Genomic DNA, 13745 nt, shown 5'->3' on the forward strand with positions numbered 1-13745 from the left:
TTTGTCTATACCGCCATCTAGCTATCCAATATAAACATTCAGATTATTTCCAATATTTTGCCATTACAAACAATGCTGCCCGATATACGCTGTTAGGTCTCGTCGATCAAAGCTGACGTCATAAAGTCATTTCCTGCACACGAACCACCACGCCATGTCAGATCAGTGCTCTGTCACCTGGTTCACTGAGGAACACTGATTATTTATAATGTAATCTATTAAAAAACTAAACATTTAAGAATTCAAACAGGTAATCGATCTCTAATGCCTCTAAGCACACCTCTAGGTGTGTGATCTAGAGTTAGGAGAGAAAGAATGGGCACATCTGTGGTAGGTTTTTAATCTTTCTATTAGGTTGGCCAAAGTGCGTTCAGATTTTTCCATAAAAGCCTCGTTTTTCATTTTTACCAATAACTTTATTGATTTGAACATTATGAGTAGGTCAGCTATCTCCCACTATCGGCTTCTAGCGGGTAGAGGCCAGAGGTGCTACTAAATATCTTCCAATGCATAAGACAGCCCCACAGCAAAGGATTTTATTTGGCCAAAACATCAATAGTACCAAGAAAGTTTACAAGCCACTTTTGACACGTTCAACCAGTCACGGAAGACTCTCCATACTCTGCACAAATCTTTTTTTGTGTTTCAGATGAGTGTTTACTTTTCTTGAAATAATAAAGCATAATACACAAAAATGTTGCATATTTTCTTCCTTCAACATTAAAATGGCTGCAAAAAATTACTGATTTTAAAAAAGTTACACTGATATGACAACTGTCGCAATACAATCCAACAAAATTGTTTTGAATAAAGTTAAAGGCAACTAAGCATACCAGAGCTACTGTGTGGAACAAACAAAATGAACTTTTTGGCCAACCCAATAAATATATCTCAGTTTACTCTTCTGTCAAATGGGGAATAAGCCCTGTTCTGTTTATCTCAGGGTGCTATGATGAAAGTAACACTACAAACCAGAAAGTACCTCACACAGACAAAAATCACTATGTGTTAAAGAGGGAGCACTGTTAAGAAAAGATCCTAGCAAAAAAGGGTAACACATATTTGAATTGAAAAGCTGTGTAACACCTTAATGCTAGGAATACATGAGTATTCACAACACCTGTGCCTTTTTGGTTGCGTAATGGCCAACAAGTGAAAACGGAAAATGTGGCTGGTTTAACCAGACATGTCCTGCTGGGCCCGCTGTTTCCATGTGCACTGCAGAATCTCTAGGGATACCAACTGTTAATATGAGTGCTGGCCCTTGGCACCGTGTAATGGGGAAAATGCCATGTTTTCCTATGATTAAGCAAAACAAAACTCAGCAAGACCACTTTTGATCCCATCTCCCCTTACAGTGCCTATTTCTTTGAGCAGCCTTCTTGAAGTAACTGCTTCACAGTCTCCTCTCAAACCACTCCAGCTGGGCTTCAAGCCCACTTCTCCTCTGCTGTGTTCCTGCCAGAATCAACAGGGACTGCCTGGATGCTAAGCCCAGTGGCCTCCTCTCTAACCCAATTTCACTTCACCTCTAAAATAGTAACTGATGTAGTTGTCCACTCTGTCCCTCATGAAATATTTTCTTCTCTTGGGTTATATGAAATATTACTACTCCATCAGGTTCTCTACTCAGAATTCTTTTCTGGTAACTTTTCCTCTGCTTAACCTTCGGAGGTCAGAGTTCAACGGTCAGATCCTGGGTGTTCATCTAACTACAGCCCCACAGGTGGTTTCTACAGTGTGATCTTCCAATGCCATCTGTACCTACAGTCCTGACCTCATCCCAGAACTCCACTCAACACTCCAACTGCCTGCTCCAAAGCTGCTCCCTCCCACTCACCAACACCTAAGCACCTCAGTGAATGTGACATCGTTGTACTGCTCAGATCAACAAAAATAAGAATCATCCTTGATAACTTTTTGTACAGCACGTCAAGCTCTGACACTCCTCCGGAAACACGAACCTGTCCACTCCTCCTACCACCCAAAGTTCAAACCATCATTTCTCACTAAATTGCCTAACTGGTTTTTCTACTTGTATTTTTTGTCTCCACCAATATATTCTAGAAAGAATGCTTTTTTAAAAAAGTCACACTTGGAACCGTATCTAAACCATTTGCTGTGGCTTACAGACCTCATGTGATCTGAGCCTGTATACCTTTCTGACCACCTCTGGTACCACACCTCCCCAGGCCGACTGGCCTTTCCTCCGTTCCAGAGAAATACCGATCCTTTTCTCATTTTACAGCCCTAGAACTTGCTGTTCCCTCTGCTTGTAATGCTTTTTCTCTCTGATTCTTTCCATAATTGATTCATTTTTGTCATTGAGAGTTCCTCTTATCCCTTCTCAAAGACCACTTCCATGGTCTACCTGAAGCAAGTAACTAGTCACTAATGCATCACTCTATTTGTTTCTTTACACGCCTGTCTCATTAATTTTCTTTTTCTGCTTATCTGTCTCCCTGAGTACAACATAAACTAATAGCTTCCATAACTTAGTGATAAAGGTTTTTTGACTGCAAAACCAAAATGGTTTCAATACAGCATGTTAACTGCCTTGGAAGCCCTGCAGAGGGGAAGGTTCTCTGGGCTGGGCAGATGGCTATCAGAGAGGGAACAACGTATCAGCTGGGTCTCGACTGTGCTCATTGTGCACAAGTGGGGCAAGGATGTCTGGGGGCAGAGGGCAGGGAGGGGAGACATTACTGGAGGGAGGAACTGTGAGAAAAGACGGGCACAGGGCACGACATGTTCGGGCGTAGTTAGTGCCTCGCTGAGCCTGCTGTGAGAAGAGGGCATGTCAGGAAGAGGGGACAGGAAGGCTATGGCCAGAATTACATGCCATGGTGAAGAGCCTGGATTCTCTCCAAGAGTTCATGGAAAAGCACAGAATTTTGGATGAGGGAAAAAGAGGTGACTTAAGTTTTAGAAATAAAACACAATGTGAACTCCTAAATTCCTGAGGATTTTATTAAGAACAAATCAAAACACAAGCAGCATAAATAGCCATCTTCTTTGTGTGGTTTCTATTAGTCTATAAGCATAATTATTAATTTCTGCATATTATCTACATAAACACCTATCATTTTCTACTTAATTATATAAATAAAATTTTAATGTTTGGTTTGAATGTTTTCCTACTAAACATACCTGGGTAATACACTTTTTTCCCATCGGTCTTGTATACAACCATTGTGATAAATTCTCGATTATTTGCAAAATCATCCTAAAAGCACAAAGAATCCAATGTAGTTAAGAAAATGGGCTCAAAATGCTCTTAAGTGGGATAAAAAGAACAATTCTAATTTTAAGAGCATTTATTTCAGCTCCTTAGTGCTATTAATAACATTGTTTTTCTGGATTAAACTGTCATTTCAATAGATTGACCATATTGTATAAAAATGTATTAAAAAAGGACTCTGAAGCTATTAAAATTACAGTTCTTTATGATTCTTTACAGAAGCAAGCGTATTGATTCAAAATTTCCAACATCCCCTTTAACATATTTTAATGTTAATATTCTTAAGATCTAAATTAGCTTATATAATAAACACAAAAACCTGCCCTAAAAGTATAAAGTCCCTTGTGTTTTTCTTCAGAGATGACTTTTGAATAAAACTTACAAGAGTATGATTACAAATTATAAATTTCCTTAAAGGAAATATTCATTTATTTAAGAAAATACCATTTTCAAGCCACCAATATAAATAAAACAGGCTGACAATCAAATTATGTATCTTGTCCACAACAGTCTAATTATATTTAAAAAATTTTCTGTAAGAAGGGTGTCAGTACCTTGTCTGTTATGTGTCTACTAAGCAAAACCCAAACTGCAGCGCCCCCTTGTGGACACTGCACCTCCAACTTGTACTGGGGATTGTTGGCCAGGCTATAGGCATCTTTCACAGGTCCTTGCTTAGCATCCCAAGTACTAAAACATGAAGTCAACAAGGAAGGAAGGAATTAAAATTCTCATATAGCTAAAAATTATTAATATTTTTAAAACTGCCGTGTTTCAGATATAATTAAGTTACCAGGTTTTCTTGTTTTTACAATTTTTGGCATGATCAAGAGCCTATAAAGAAAATACTTATTACGTGGTACTGGTATAAGAACAGACACATGGACCAATGGAACAGAACAGAGAGCCCAGAAATAAACCCAAGCTTCTATGGTCAATTAATATTCAACAAAATGGAGTAAAACTAGTCTCTTCAACAAATGGTGTTGGGAGAGCTGCACAGCTACATGCAAAAAAATGAAACTCGACCACCAACTTACACCATACACAAAAATAAATTCAAGGTGGATAAAAGACTTAAATATAAGTTGTGACACCATAAAAGTCGCAGTGGAGAATGTAAGCAGGAAAATCTCAGATACTCCACACAGCACTATTTTCACTGGTATGTCCCCTTAGAGCAAGGGACATAAAAGAAAGAATAAACAAATGGGATCTTATCAAAATAAAAAGCTTCTGCATGGCTAAAGAAAACATCAGCAAAATGAAAAGGGAACCAATGATATGGGAAAATGTATTTGCCAATAATACCTCAGACAAGGGTTTGATCTCCAAAATACATAAAGAACTCACATGACTTCACTCCAGGAAGACAAACAACCCAATTAAAAAACGAGCAAAGGACCTGAACAGACACTTCTCCAAAGTGGACATACAGAGGGCCCAGAGATATATGAAAAGATGCTCAGCATCCCTAGCTATCAGAGAGATGCAAAGTAAAACCACAATGAGATACTACTTCATACCAGTGAGAATGGCCATCATAAACAAATCAACACACAACAAGTGTTGGAGAGGATGCGGAGAAAAGAGAACCCTAGTGCACCGTTGGTGGGATTGCAGACTGGTGCAGCCACTGTGGAAAAACAGTATGGCATTTACTCAGACAACTAAAAATGGAACTGCCTTTTGACCTGGCAATTCCACTACTGGGATTATGCCTTAAGAATCCTCAAACACCAATTCAAAAGAACCTATGCACCCCAATGTTCATAGCAGCATTATTTACAGTAGCCAAGTGCTAGAAACAGCCTAAGTGCCCATCAGTAAATAAGTGGATCAAAAAAACTGTGGTACATTTACACAGTGCAATAATACTACACAGCAGAAAGAAAGAACTCCTACCCTTCACGACAGCATGGATGGAACTGGAGAGTATTATGCTAAGTGAAATAAGCCAGGCAGTGAAAGACAAATACTATATGATCTCACCTTTAACTGGAACCTAATCAACAAAACAAACAACCAGTCAAAATAATACCAGAGACATGGAAATAAAGAACAAATGGACAGTGACCAGAGGAGATGGAAAAGAGGATAACAGGGAATAGAAGGGGAAGGGTCAAGTCAAGGAACATGTATAAAGGACCCCTGGACAGAGACAACAGGGGAGGGGGACTGAATGTGGGAGGTGGGGGTGGGTAGGGCAGGGGAGAGTAAAGGGGGAAAAATGGGGACAGTGGTAATTGAAAAACAATTTAAAAAATAAAAAAAAGAAAATAACTATTACATGAATCATCTGTAGCAATGACAAAAAGAGAAAATACTAGTGTTCCTAAATTAATCGTTTCATTTTAAACAAAGAAAGTGGAGACTACTATAAAGCATATTCTGAAATATGCAAAGAAGTTACCTGTGAATACATGTTGACTCTTTAAAAAGACCTGGATTCCAACTCAAATAAATCACATCATAATACTGGCAGAGATCATCCCATGAAATCCAAAATATTCCTAAAAATTAGACATCTTTATCAATCTAAAAAATGTCTTAATGATAAGCGACTTAGGTCAGTTACACACATTTCATGTTGCTAAAGCATGCTATTTATTTAAAGATCAAATAGTATTAAAATTACAAAAAGGTATATTTACCATTGTCTATTTTTTGAGCTGTTCGAGGATCAAAGTTTAAGTATTTTTGCAACTCTGGGGTCCAGTTTTTTACATCATTTTCACTATACCTTCCTTTCCAACGTAAATGACTCCAAGGATTTTTCAACTGAATAAATCGCAGCCCCTATTGAAAATAAACAGGAGATAACAAAGTTGCAAAACAGTTTTTAGCAATATTTTTATTAGCTATATCATTCTTTAAGGCAGGATGCACTTTGAATACTTAACTTTCTTCTCTCCAAATCAATTTGCAATTATTATTCTTTAATTAACACTTTCACCATATCACACATCTGATCAAAAACTGTAAATGGCTAATGATCACTAGGTCTATGCTGTTCGTACGGCTGTCATGAACCACATGTGGTTAATTAAAATAAAATTAAATAGAATTTAACCATCAGTTCTTTAGTAACAGCAGGCACATTTCAAGCACTCAAGGAGCACGTGCGGCTGGTAGCTAGTGTGCTGTAGAGCACAAAGGGCGTTTGCATAACCGCAGGAAGTCCTGCTGGGCAGTGCTGCCTCGGAGCACCAGGGACTTCCTGTTCTTTCAGAGCCTGTCCTACACTGGCCCCACTGTGTTCGCAGCCCACACGACTTCGGCTCTAGCGCAGACTTTCCTCTCACAAGCCCATCAATAATTCCTATTCGATTCCACCTCTGAGGCATTTGTTCATATTGTTTGCCTTTCCTGGGAGGCCCTCTCCGATCCCTTTAAGCTGCCTTCCTTTTAGATCGTCTTCAACTTCTTCATCCCTGATCTGTCTCTGTGAAGACTGAAATAGTGAAGAAAAGAGAGGACGTGAACTTGGGCGTCAGAATGAAGCGGGACCAAATCCCAGCTTTACTACCCATCGGCTCTAGGGGCCTTGCTTTGGTCATTTATCCTCTTTGACACTTGTTTCCTCGTATGTCACAAAATGAGGATGAAAATATCTCCTAGAAGACTGTTGTGAAGATTAGATGAAGGAATACATGCAAAATATCCAGCATTTAATTTCCTTCTTTTAATAACTACCTCTCCTCTATACACTTTATAGTGCTAACAACCTGTATCACATTAATTTAAAACAAATAATATCCTATCTTAGTATTACTTCCTACTGGTGAAAATGTAGCAGTCTTGTCTCTCCAATGAGATGGTAAACTCCTTGAAACAATAACATGATTATCTTTTTCCTAAGTCTCCCCTGAACATGAGTGTTAAGTTTATTGTGAGTGCTTAATAAATACTGGGTGTGTCTACGGAACTGATAATACTGATTCAGAAAAACAAGAGCTTATAAATCTAAGAGTATCTTATTTCAAGCAGTCAACTTAAGAAATTATACTCTTTTTCTTAATGATATCATAAATATAACTGTTTGGGGAACTTAAAAAAAACACACATTCTTTGCTATTTTAAATGTGGCAAACTGTGGCCTGGGAGAGATGTGAGTTCTGGACATATGCAAGACTCATGTGTCTTGCACTGTATTCCCTAGAATCTTCATTAATCCAATTTCTTTTCTCCGTTGATTCTACACCACTTGTGCCTCACCCCTACATCTGCCACACATCAGCTAACAGACACTGTACTCTAATTCTTTTCATAAGACCTAGTTCTACATGAGCAGGGAATCTGCCCTATTTTGGGACTCTGTTGCTTCTTTAAAAAGGAGATGAAATTGCTGCTAAGCTTTTCAGAGGCAGGTCCCAGGCATCATGGACATTCAAGAACACTAAGATTTGGCTGTAGATTTTGTTTGGATGGAGAACCAGCAATTCAGACAGACCTGAATAGGAAAACATGTGCTAGAAAACTAAAAGAATCTGTTCTATTATGAAACATCCCATTCCCAAAGTTATTTCCAAGTGTTAGTAAAGGAAAAGTCTAGGGGAGGTTCAGAAATACATTGGGAAGCCATGACTGACTGGTCTTGAAACTGAGATATACCTTCACCACAGACTGTGGAACATCACCTCAAACAGGAGACAAAAAAGACGAGATCCTCAAAGGAGGGTCATGAAGACTAAAATATGCAAAAGATTAGAAGCAAATGGGAGACTTCTGGCCAAGATGGAGGTGTAAGTGGATACACTTTGCCTCTTCCCTCAACCAAGAGGACAAGAACAAATTAAAAACAACAACAACAACAACAACAACAACAACCAGAACTGCCAGATAATAGAACTTTATGGAAGTCTGACAACCAAGGAATTAAAGAAGTAACATTCATTCAGACTTGTAGGAGGGGTGGAGATGGGCAGTCGGGGCAGAGAAGACTCATGGCAAGGCGGCTGGAACACACAGCAGGCGAGGTGGCAGTGGGTGGTCCCACATCTGTATGCAGATAAACTGGGAGGAACAACCAGGAGCAGGACAGACTGCGCAATCCAGGGTTCCAGTGTTAGGAAATAAAACCTCAAAAACCTCTGACTGAAAAAATCTGTGGGGGATAAGGCAGCAGGAGAAACTCCTAGCCTCACAGGAGAGTTTGTTGGAGGGGCCCATGGGCTACTAGAACGTACACAAACCCACCCACCAGGAATCAGCACCAGAAGGGCCCAATTTGCATGTGGGGAGCAGGGAAAGTGACTGAAAACCAGCTGAGGGCTGAGCAAGTGGCATTGTTCCCTCTCGGACCCTTCTACCACAGACAGCATCACAATGCAGCGATGCGAGTTGCCCTGCCCTGGAGAATAACTAAGGCTCTGACCCTTACAATGTACAGGTGCCCCGAGACAAAGAAATATGACCCAAATGAAATAACAGATCAAAACTCTAGAAAAAACAAGTAAGTAATGAGGAGACAGCCAACCTATCAGATACAGAGTTCAAAACACTGGTAATTAAGATGCTCACAGAAATGACTGAGTATGGTCACAAAATAGAGGAAAAAGTAAAGAGTACACAAATAAAGGGAAATGTGAAATAATAAAAAAAAAATCTACAGGGAACCAACAGTGAAGGGAAGGACTCAAATCAACAGTGTGGACCAGAAGGAAGAAATAAACATTCAACTAGAACAGAATGAAGAAACAAGAATTCAGAAAAATGAGGAGAGGCTTAGGAACCTCTGGGACACCTTTAAATGTTCCGACATCTGAATCATAGGGGTGCCAGAAGGAGAAGAGAAAGAGCAAGGAATTGCAAACTTATTGAAAAAATAACGGAGACTTCCCCAATCTGGCAAAGAAAACAGACTTCCAGGAAGTCCAGGAAGCTCGGATAATCCCAAAGAAATAGGACCCAAGGAAACACACACCAAGGCATATCATAATTACATTACTCAAGATTAAAGATAAAGAGAGAATCCTAGAAGCAGCAAGAGAAAAGGAGACAGTTACCTACAAAGGAGTTCCTATAAGACTATTAGCTGATTTCTCAAAAACCTTGCAGGCAAAAAGGGCTGGAAAAAAGTATTCAAAGTCATGAAAGACAAGGACCTACATCCAAGATTACTTTATCCAGCAAAGCCATAATTTAGAATGGAAGGGCAGATAAAGTGCTTCCCAGAGAAGGTCAAGTTAAAGGAGTTCATCATCACCAAGCCCTTATTATATGAAATATTAAAGGGACTTATTTAAGAAAAGGAAATTCAAAACTATGAACAGTAAAATGACAACAAACTCACAACTATCAACAACTGAACCTAAAACAAAAACAAACTAAGCAAACAACTAGAACAGGAACAGAATCACAGAAATGGAGATCATGTGGAGGATTATCAGCAGGGAAAGGGGGAAAGGAACAAGGAATAAGCAGCATAAATGGTAGGTACAAAATACACAGGGGGAGGTTAAGCACAGTATAGGAAAAGGAAAAGCCAAAGAAGTTACATGTACGACCTATGGACATGAACTGGGGGAAGGGAGTCAGAATGTTGGTGGGAGGGGGGTTGCAGGGCAGAGAGAAATAAAGGGGAGAAAAAATGAGATAACTGCAACAGCATAATCAATAAAATATACTTAAAAGAAGCAACGGGAAAATATTTTCACCCAAGTATCAGTAAAATCTCGTAGGTGAGGAAAGTGATGGATGACAGAAGACTGGGAGCAGCTTTAGTCGAAGATGAGTTCTAGCTGCACAAAAGAGGTTCTAGAGATAAATGCTCCGAATGACATCAATGTGGAAATATTTTTAAATAGAAGTCAGAACTAAGGAAGTATCTCAGACAAGAACAACAACATAAAACTAATGAATATAAATACCTAATCAAACATATTGGAGAAACTCACATAAAGGTTAAAACATATGAAGCAGCCTTTTGGTAAAGATCAACTATGGCTACAAAGAGTTCACGTAAACAAAGGGAAACTATGGTCAACTTGGCTCTGTGAGCTGTCTGCTCAGGCTGGGTAACTTTCACAGAATTACATGTGAACTTGACAGTGTTATCACAGTGAGGAAAGCAGTCACCGGCCACAGCCTACTTCATCCATGCATGGTCTAAAATGCTTATTCTTTACAGAATAATGTCCATGTGTAAAAGAGACCACTGACTTTAACTAATAAGCCTGTTATTTCAAATTCTTACTTTTTGGCAATCAGCAATTTTTAAATTTTTAAATCAGCATTTAAAAATTGCTATTTTCAAGTCAAACCACGGGTGTCTATTTTTCTCATAAACATGTTATTTGCCTAGTTTCTTTTGGTCATTCAGAGCAAACAGTCCTATTATTCAAAGTAAATGACATGTCACAGAAATTTCCTCAAACTCAAGTTTACTTTCATACAGTCTTTTCATCATTGAAATTTAAATCTTTTGCCATTACTTCAATATTGGTCACTGATTACACCTACGTCAAAGAATGTTCTAACAATAATATATTCACAGTACTAAGTAATAGTGACTTTTATTCCCAATATTTTGAGTGTTTATTACATTCTAAAATAAACCTCTGTTTAATTCACATAAATTTTTATATTTTTGCTTTAAGTAAATTTTTACGCCAATTTTAAAGGAAGACACCATTCTACACAGTATGGTTGAAGGTGCCACAATGACTGGCTGATTTAGAAAGCCTTGAGACTATAAACTTTTAAATGTTGCAGTAGGCCCCTCCTGTCTTCAAAATTCATCTAATTACACGTGTTACATAAGAAAATTAGTCCAATTAATATACAGTGGTACACTGTTATTACTGATGGAGCACTAATTCTTTCTATAAATATAAGCAGTGGCAATTGAAAGATATTGAAATTGAAAGTTAAGCTTCCCAGTGACTGGACAGCTTAGGTACCACGTCATTAGGGGAAGAGTCCTTCCTTAATAATCTTTGTACTTTCTCATCCTGAGAAGGAAGTCAATCACCCCAACACCTCAGCACAGAGAAAGGGTCCGGAAGGCCTGACAGCACATAAGGGCTACAAGGAAGAAGAACACGTGCAAACCCACGGGCATGTTTCCTGGTCACGGGTATCTAATTTCCTGTGTCCTCTCACAGGTGTGTACCGAGGATCTCCTATGCTCCAGAGTCTAACACAGACTGACTCCCCCACCAACACGCTGCCCGGAACCTCCAAAGTGTCTATGCACCTCGACTCTGCTGCTTTTATGGAAAAGAGAGAGGGGCACTATATAGATTTCTGTTCTGTCATCAGTATCTGTGCCTTCACTGTCATTACGTTTCCCGTCTTTTCATTTCATGATTCCCAGTAACAGGCCAAGCTGTTTAATGTAACAGGTGGAATGATTTTAAAACTTCACCTAAACCTTGACTTGTCAGTGTTTGAAAGTCTAACGTACTTCGGGTTCCTTGTAATGTCTTATTAACACAGAAGAAAAACAAGAGAAAAGGAACTGCAGGTAAAACCTTGAATTCTCTGATATCCAAGACAGCGTATGCATGGGTGGGAACCAGCCCCCACTTGTCTCCTTCGGCTTCAGTCATCATTCCGGTCGACGCAGTGATGAGGACGTCCCCCTTGTGGAATCTGCAATCACCCCGGCAGACAACGAATTAAACCATCTTTCCCTTAGTCTAAGGGCTCACAAGAAAATTTCCACAAATTTGAAATCTTTTAAAAAATACTCTATTCCTAATACCCTCTGAAAGGCTTTACCAAGAATTATATTTCTGTATTATAGCATATCAGATAAACTGTCACATCCCCCACACTATCAGTTTTAGACAACTTAATTCTTAGGTGGAAATGTATCAATAAAGGAAGGAAGCAAATGCTACATTTTCAAATGATTTACAAATAAAGATGACATGAAATGCCAAATGTACTTCCTTCAAAGTGATATTATTTGAGTTTCCCAGTTTTACTAATTAATATTATTATATAGACAATTTTCCAGTCTCGATATATTAAAAATGCTTTTTTGAAGTAAAGGCAGCTGTACCACCGGCTGCCCTGGAATCTGTGAAATGCACTAGGAGTGACACTCATCCCCGACCTGTATGCGAACCAGCCATGAGCTACCTTCCTCTTTGTTTTCAGGCTTCTCTTCCCATCATCCCTCACATTGGTAAGTACTAAGGAAGTACAAAATAATTCTCCCACATTAGATATTCCAGATTCAAATGTTTTACATTGTCAATAATTTGGATTAACTGTACTTCTTGTGTATCTGTCAGTGAGGATAACTGAGGGCTGGCTGTAGCAAGTACATAAAGTGAAGTCTCTTAAAAACACAATTTCCCTAATAACTGAAAATGACAGCCTGTGTAATATCTATTCTAAATAAGGCATGAAGTTTCAACACAGCCTCTTTTACTCTGAAAAAAAAGAGAGAGAAAAATGTCTACCTTTGATAAAGCATTCGGAAACAGCTGTCCTTGCTGAAAGCCTGGCTGTCTGAGTGCATAGCGATCCTCTCTGGTATCCATCCTGTCAGCGCGTGGAGGTCGATGTTCTGCAACGTAAGCACATTTCAGGGCCGTCAGTGGTGCTTTCAAGCTCTAAGTATATCCCCGGGGTGGCTGTTACATGTCACTGATTTGAGGTAATGATTTTGATAGGAATACACAAGAACGCAGCAAGTTGTTTTCTGTAAGTAGTAAGTTTCTTATTGAACTCCAATTCCTACCTGGATTTAAGCACAAGCTTATCTTTTTCCTATAATCTTTGCTGCTTTTCCTGAATACATAATATGAAAACTCAAAAAATATAACAAAAAATACTTTAATAATAATGATGATAATCACTATTTAGTAAGTTCTTACACTAGTATAGTTACTTTTCTAATGTTTTACGTAACTTTCATTCTCTCTCTAAGCTGCACTAGGTAAATTAACAGGCAATGGATTAGAAAGCTAAACTAAGGATATCTGAAGGATAGAGCAACTGACTATGTAGGTGGGGAGGAAATTTTAATATCCTGCTGCATTTACTTATGACTTGTGCATTCTTTGACTAGCATTATAAGAACCAGGAGAATGGAGGAGGCTGGGTACTAGGCAAGGAAATCATCCAGGTATGGATGACGGGTGCTGTGCATGTATTTCATCATTTAATCTTTGTAACTGACAGGGGGGCATTATTCTCACATTACAGACAAGAAAAGGTTAGGAAAGATTAAATGCATTTTCTAAGGCTACAGGCTGGTTAGTGTTATAATTCAACGTCATGCTAATCTAGTTTTTGGCATAAGCCCAGCAGTTTCCCTTGCACAGCTAAAGAATGCCTGCACAAACCTCAATTTTATAGGCTGTGTTAAGGTTGGGAAAAACTAACAAACAAAACACTCCTTGAACCTGAATTTACTAATCAAAAAGATATCAGTAAGGATGACACTCTGGCACATCCCTCTGGTCTGAAGCGGCTATGTTGAAAACACACTGTATTTAATGGGCCCTGTATCCCAACGTGACAGCAGACACTTGCATTCAGG

General features: G+C 38.9%; 1 protein-coding gene across 2 annotated transcripts in view; it reads right to left on the reverse strand.

The window, feature by feature from the left end:
* CAPN7 (calpain 7) overlaps window positions 1-13745 on the reverse strand; it is a 40278-nt gene that overhangs the window by 8066 nt on the left and 18467 nt on the right. The window contains exons 11-16 of one of the 2 annotated variants that reach the window (XM_028518470.2): window positions 12661-12767; window positions 11719-11839; window positions 5896-6040; window positions 5655-5754; window positions 3796-3931; window positions 3151-3226 (exon numbers count right to left, since the gene is read on the reverse strand). In XM_028518470.2, the coding sequence (XP_028374271.1) occupies window positions 3151-3226; window positions 3796-3931; window positions 5655-5754; window positions 5896-6040; window positions 11719-11839; window positions 12661-12767 (685 nt within the window). The remainder of the gene's footprint in view (window positions 1-3150; window positions 3227-3795; window positions 3932-5654; window positions 5755-5895; window positions 6041-11718; window positions 11840-12660; window positions 12768-13745) is intronic. The other variant, XM_036030633.1, reaches the window with a different exon arrangement.

This window comes from Phyllostomus discolor, chromosome 7, assembly GCF_004126475.2.
Source record: "Phyllostomus discolor isolate MPI-MPIP mPhyDis1 chromosome 7, mPhyDis1.pri.v3, whole genome shotgun sequence".
Taxonomy (NCBI): Eukaryota; Metazoa; Chordata; class Mammalia; order Chiroptera; family Phyllostomidae; genus Phyllostomus; species Phyllostomus discolor.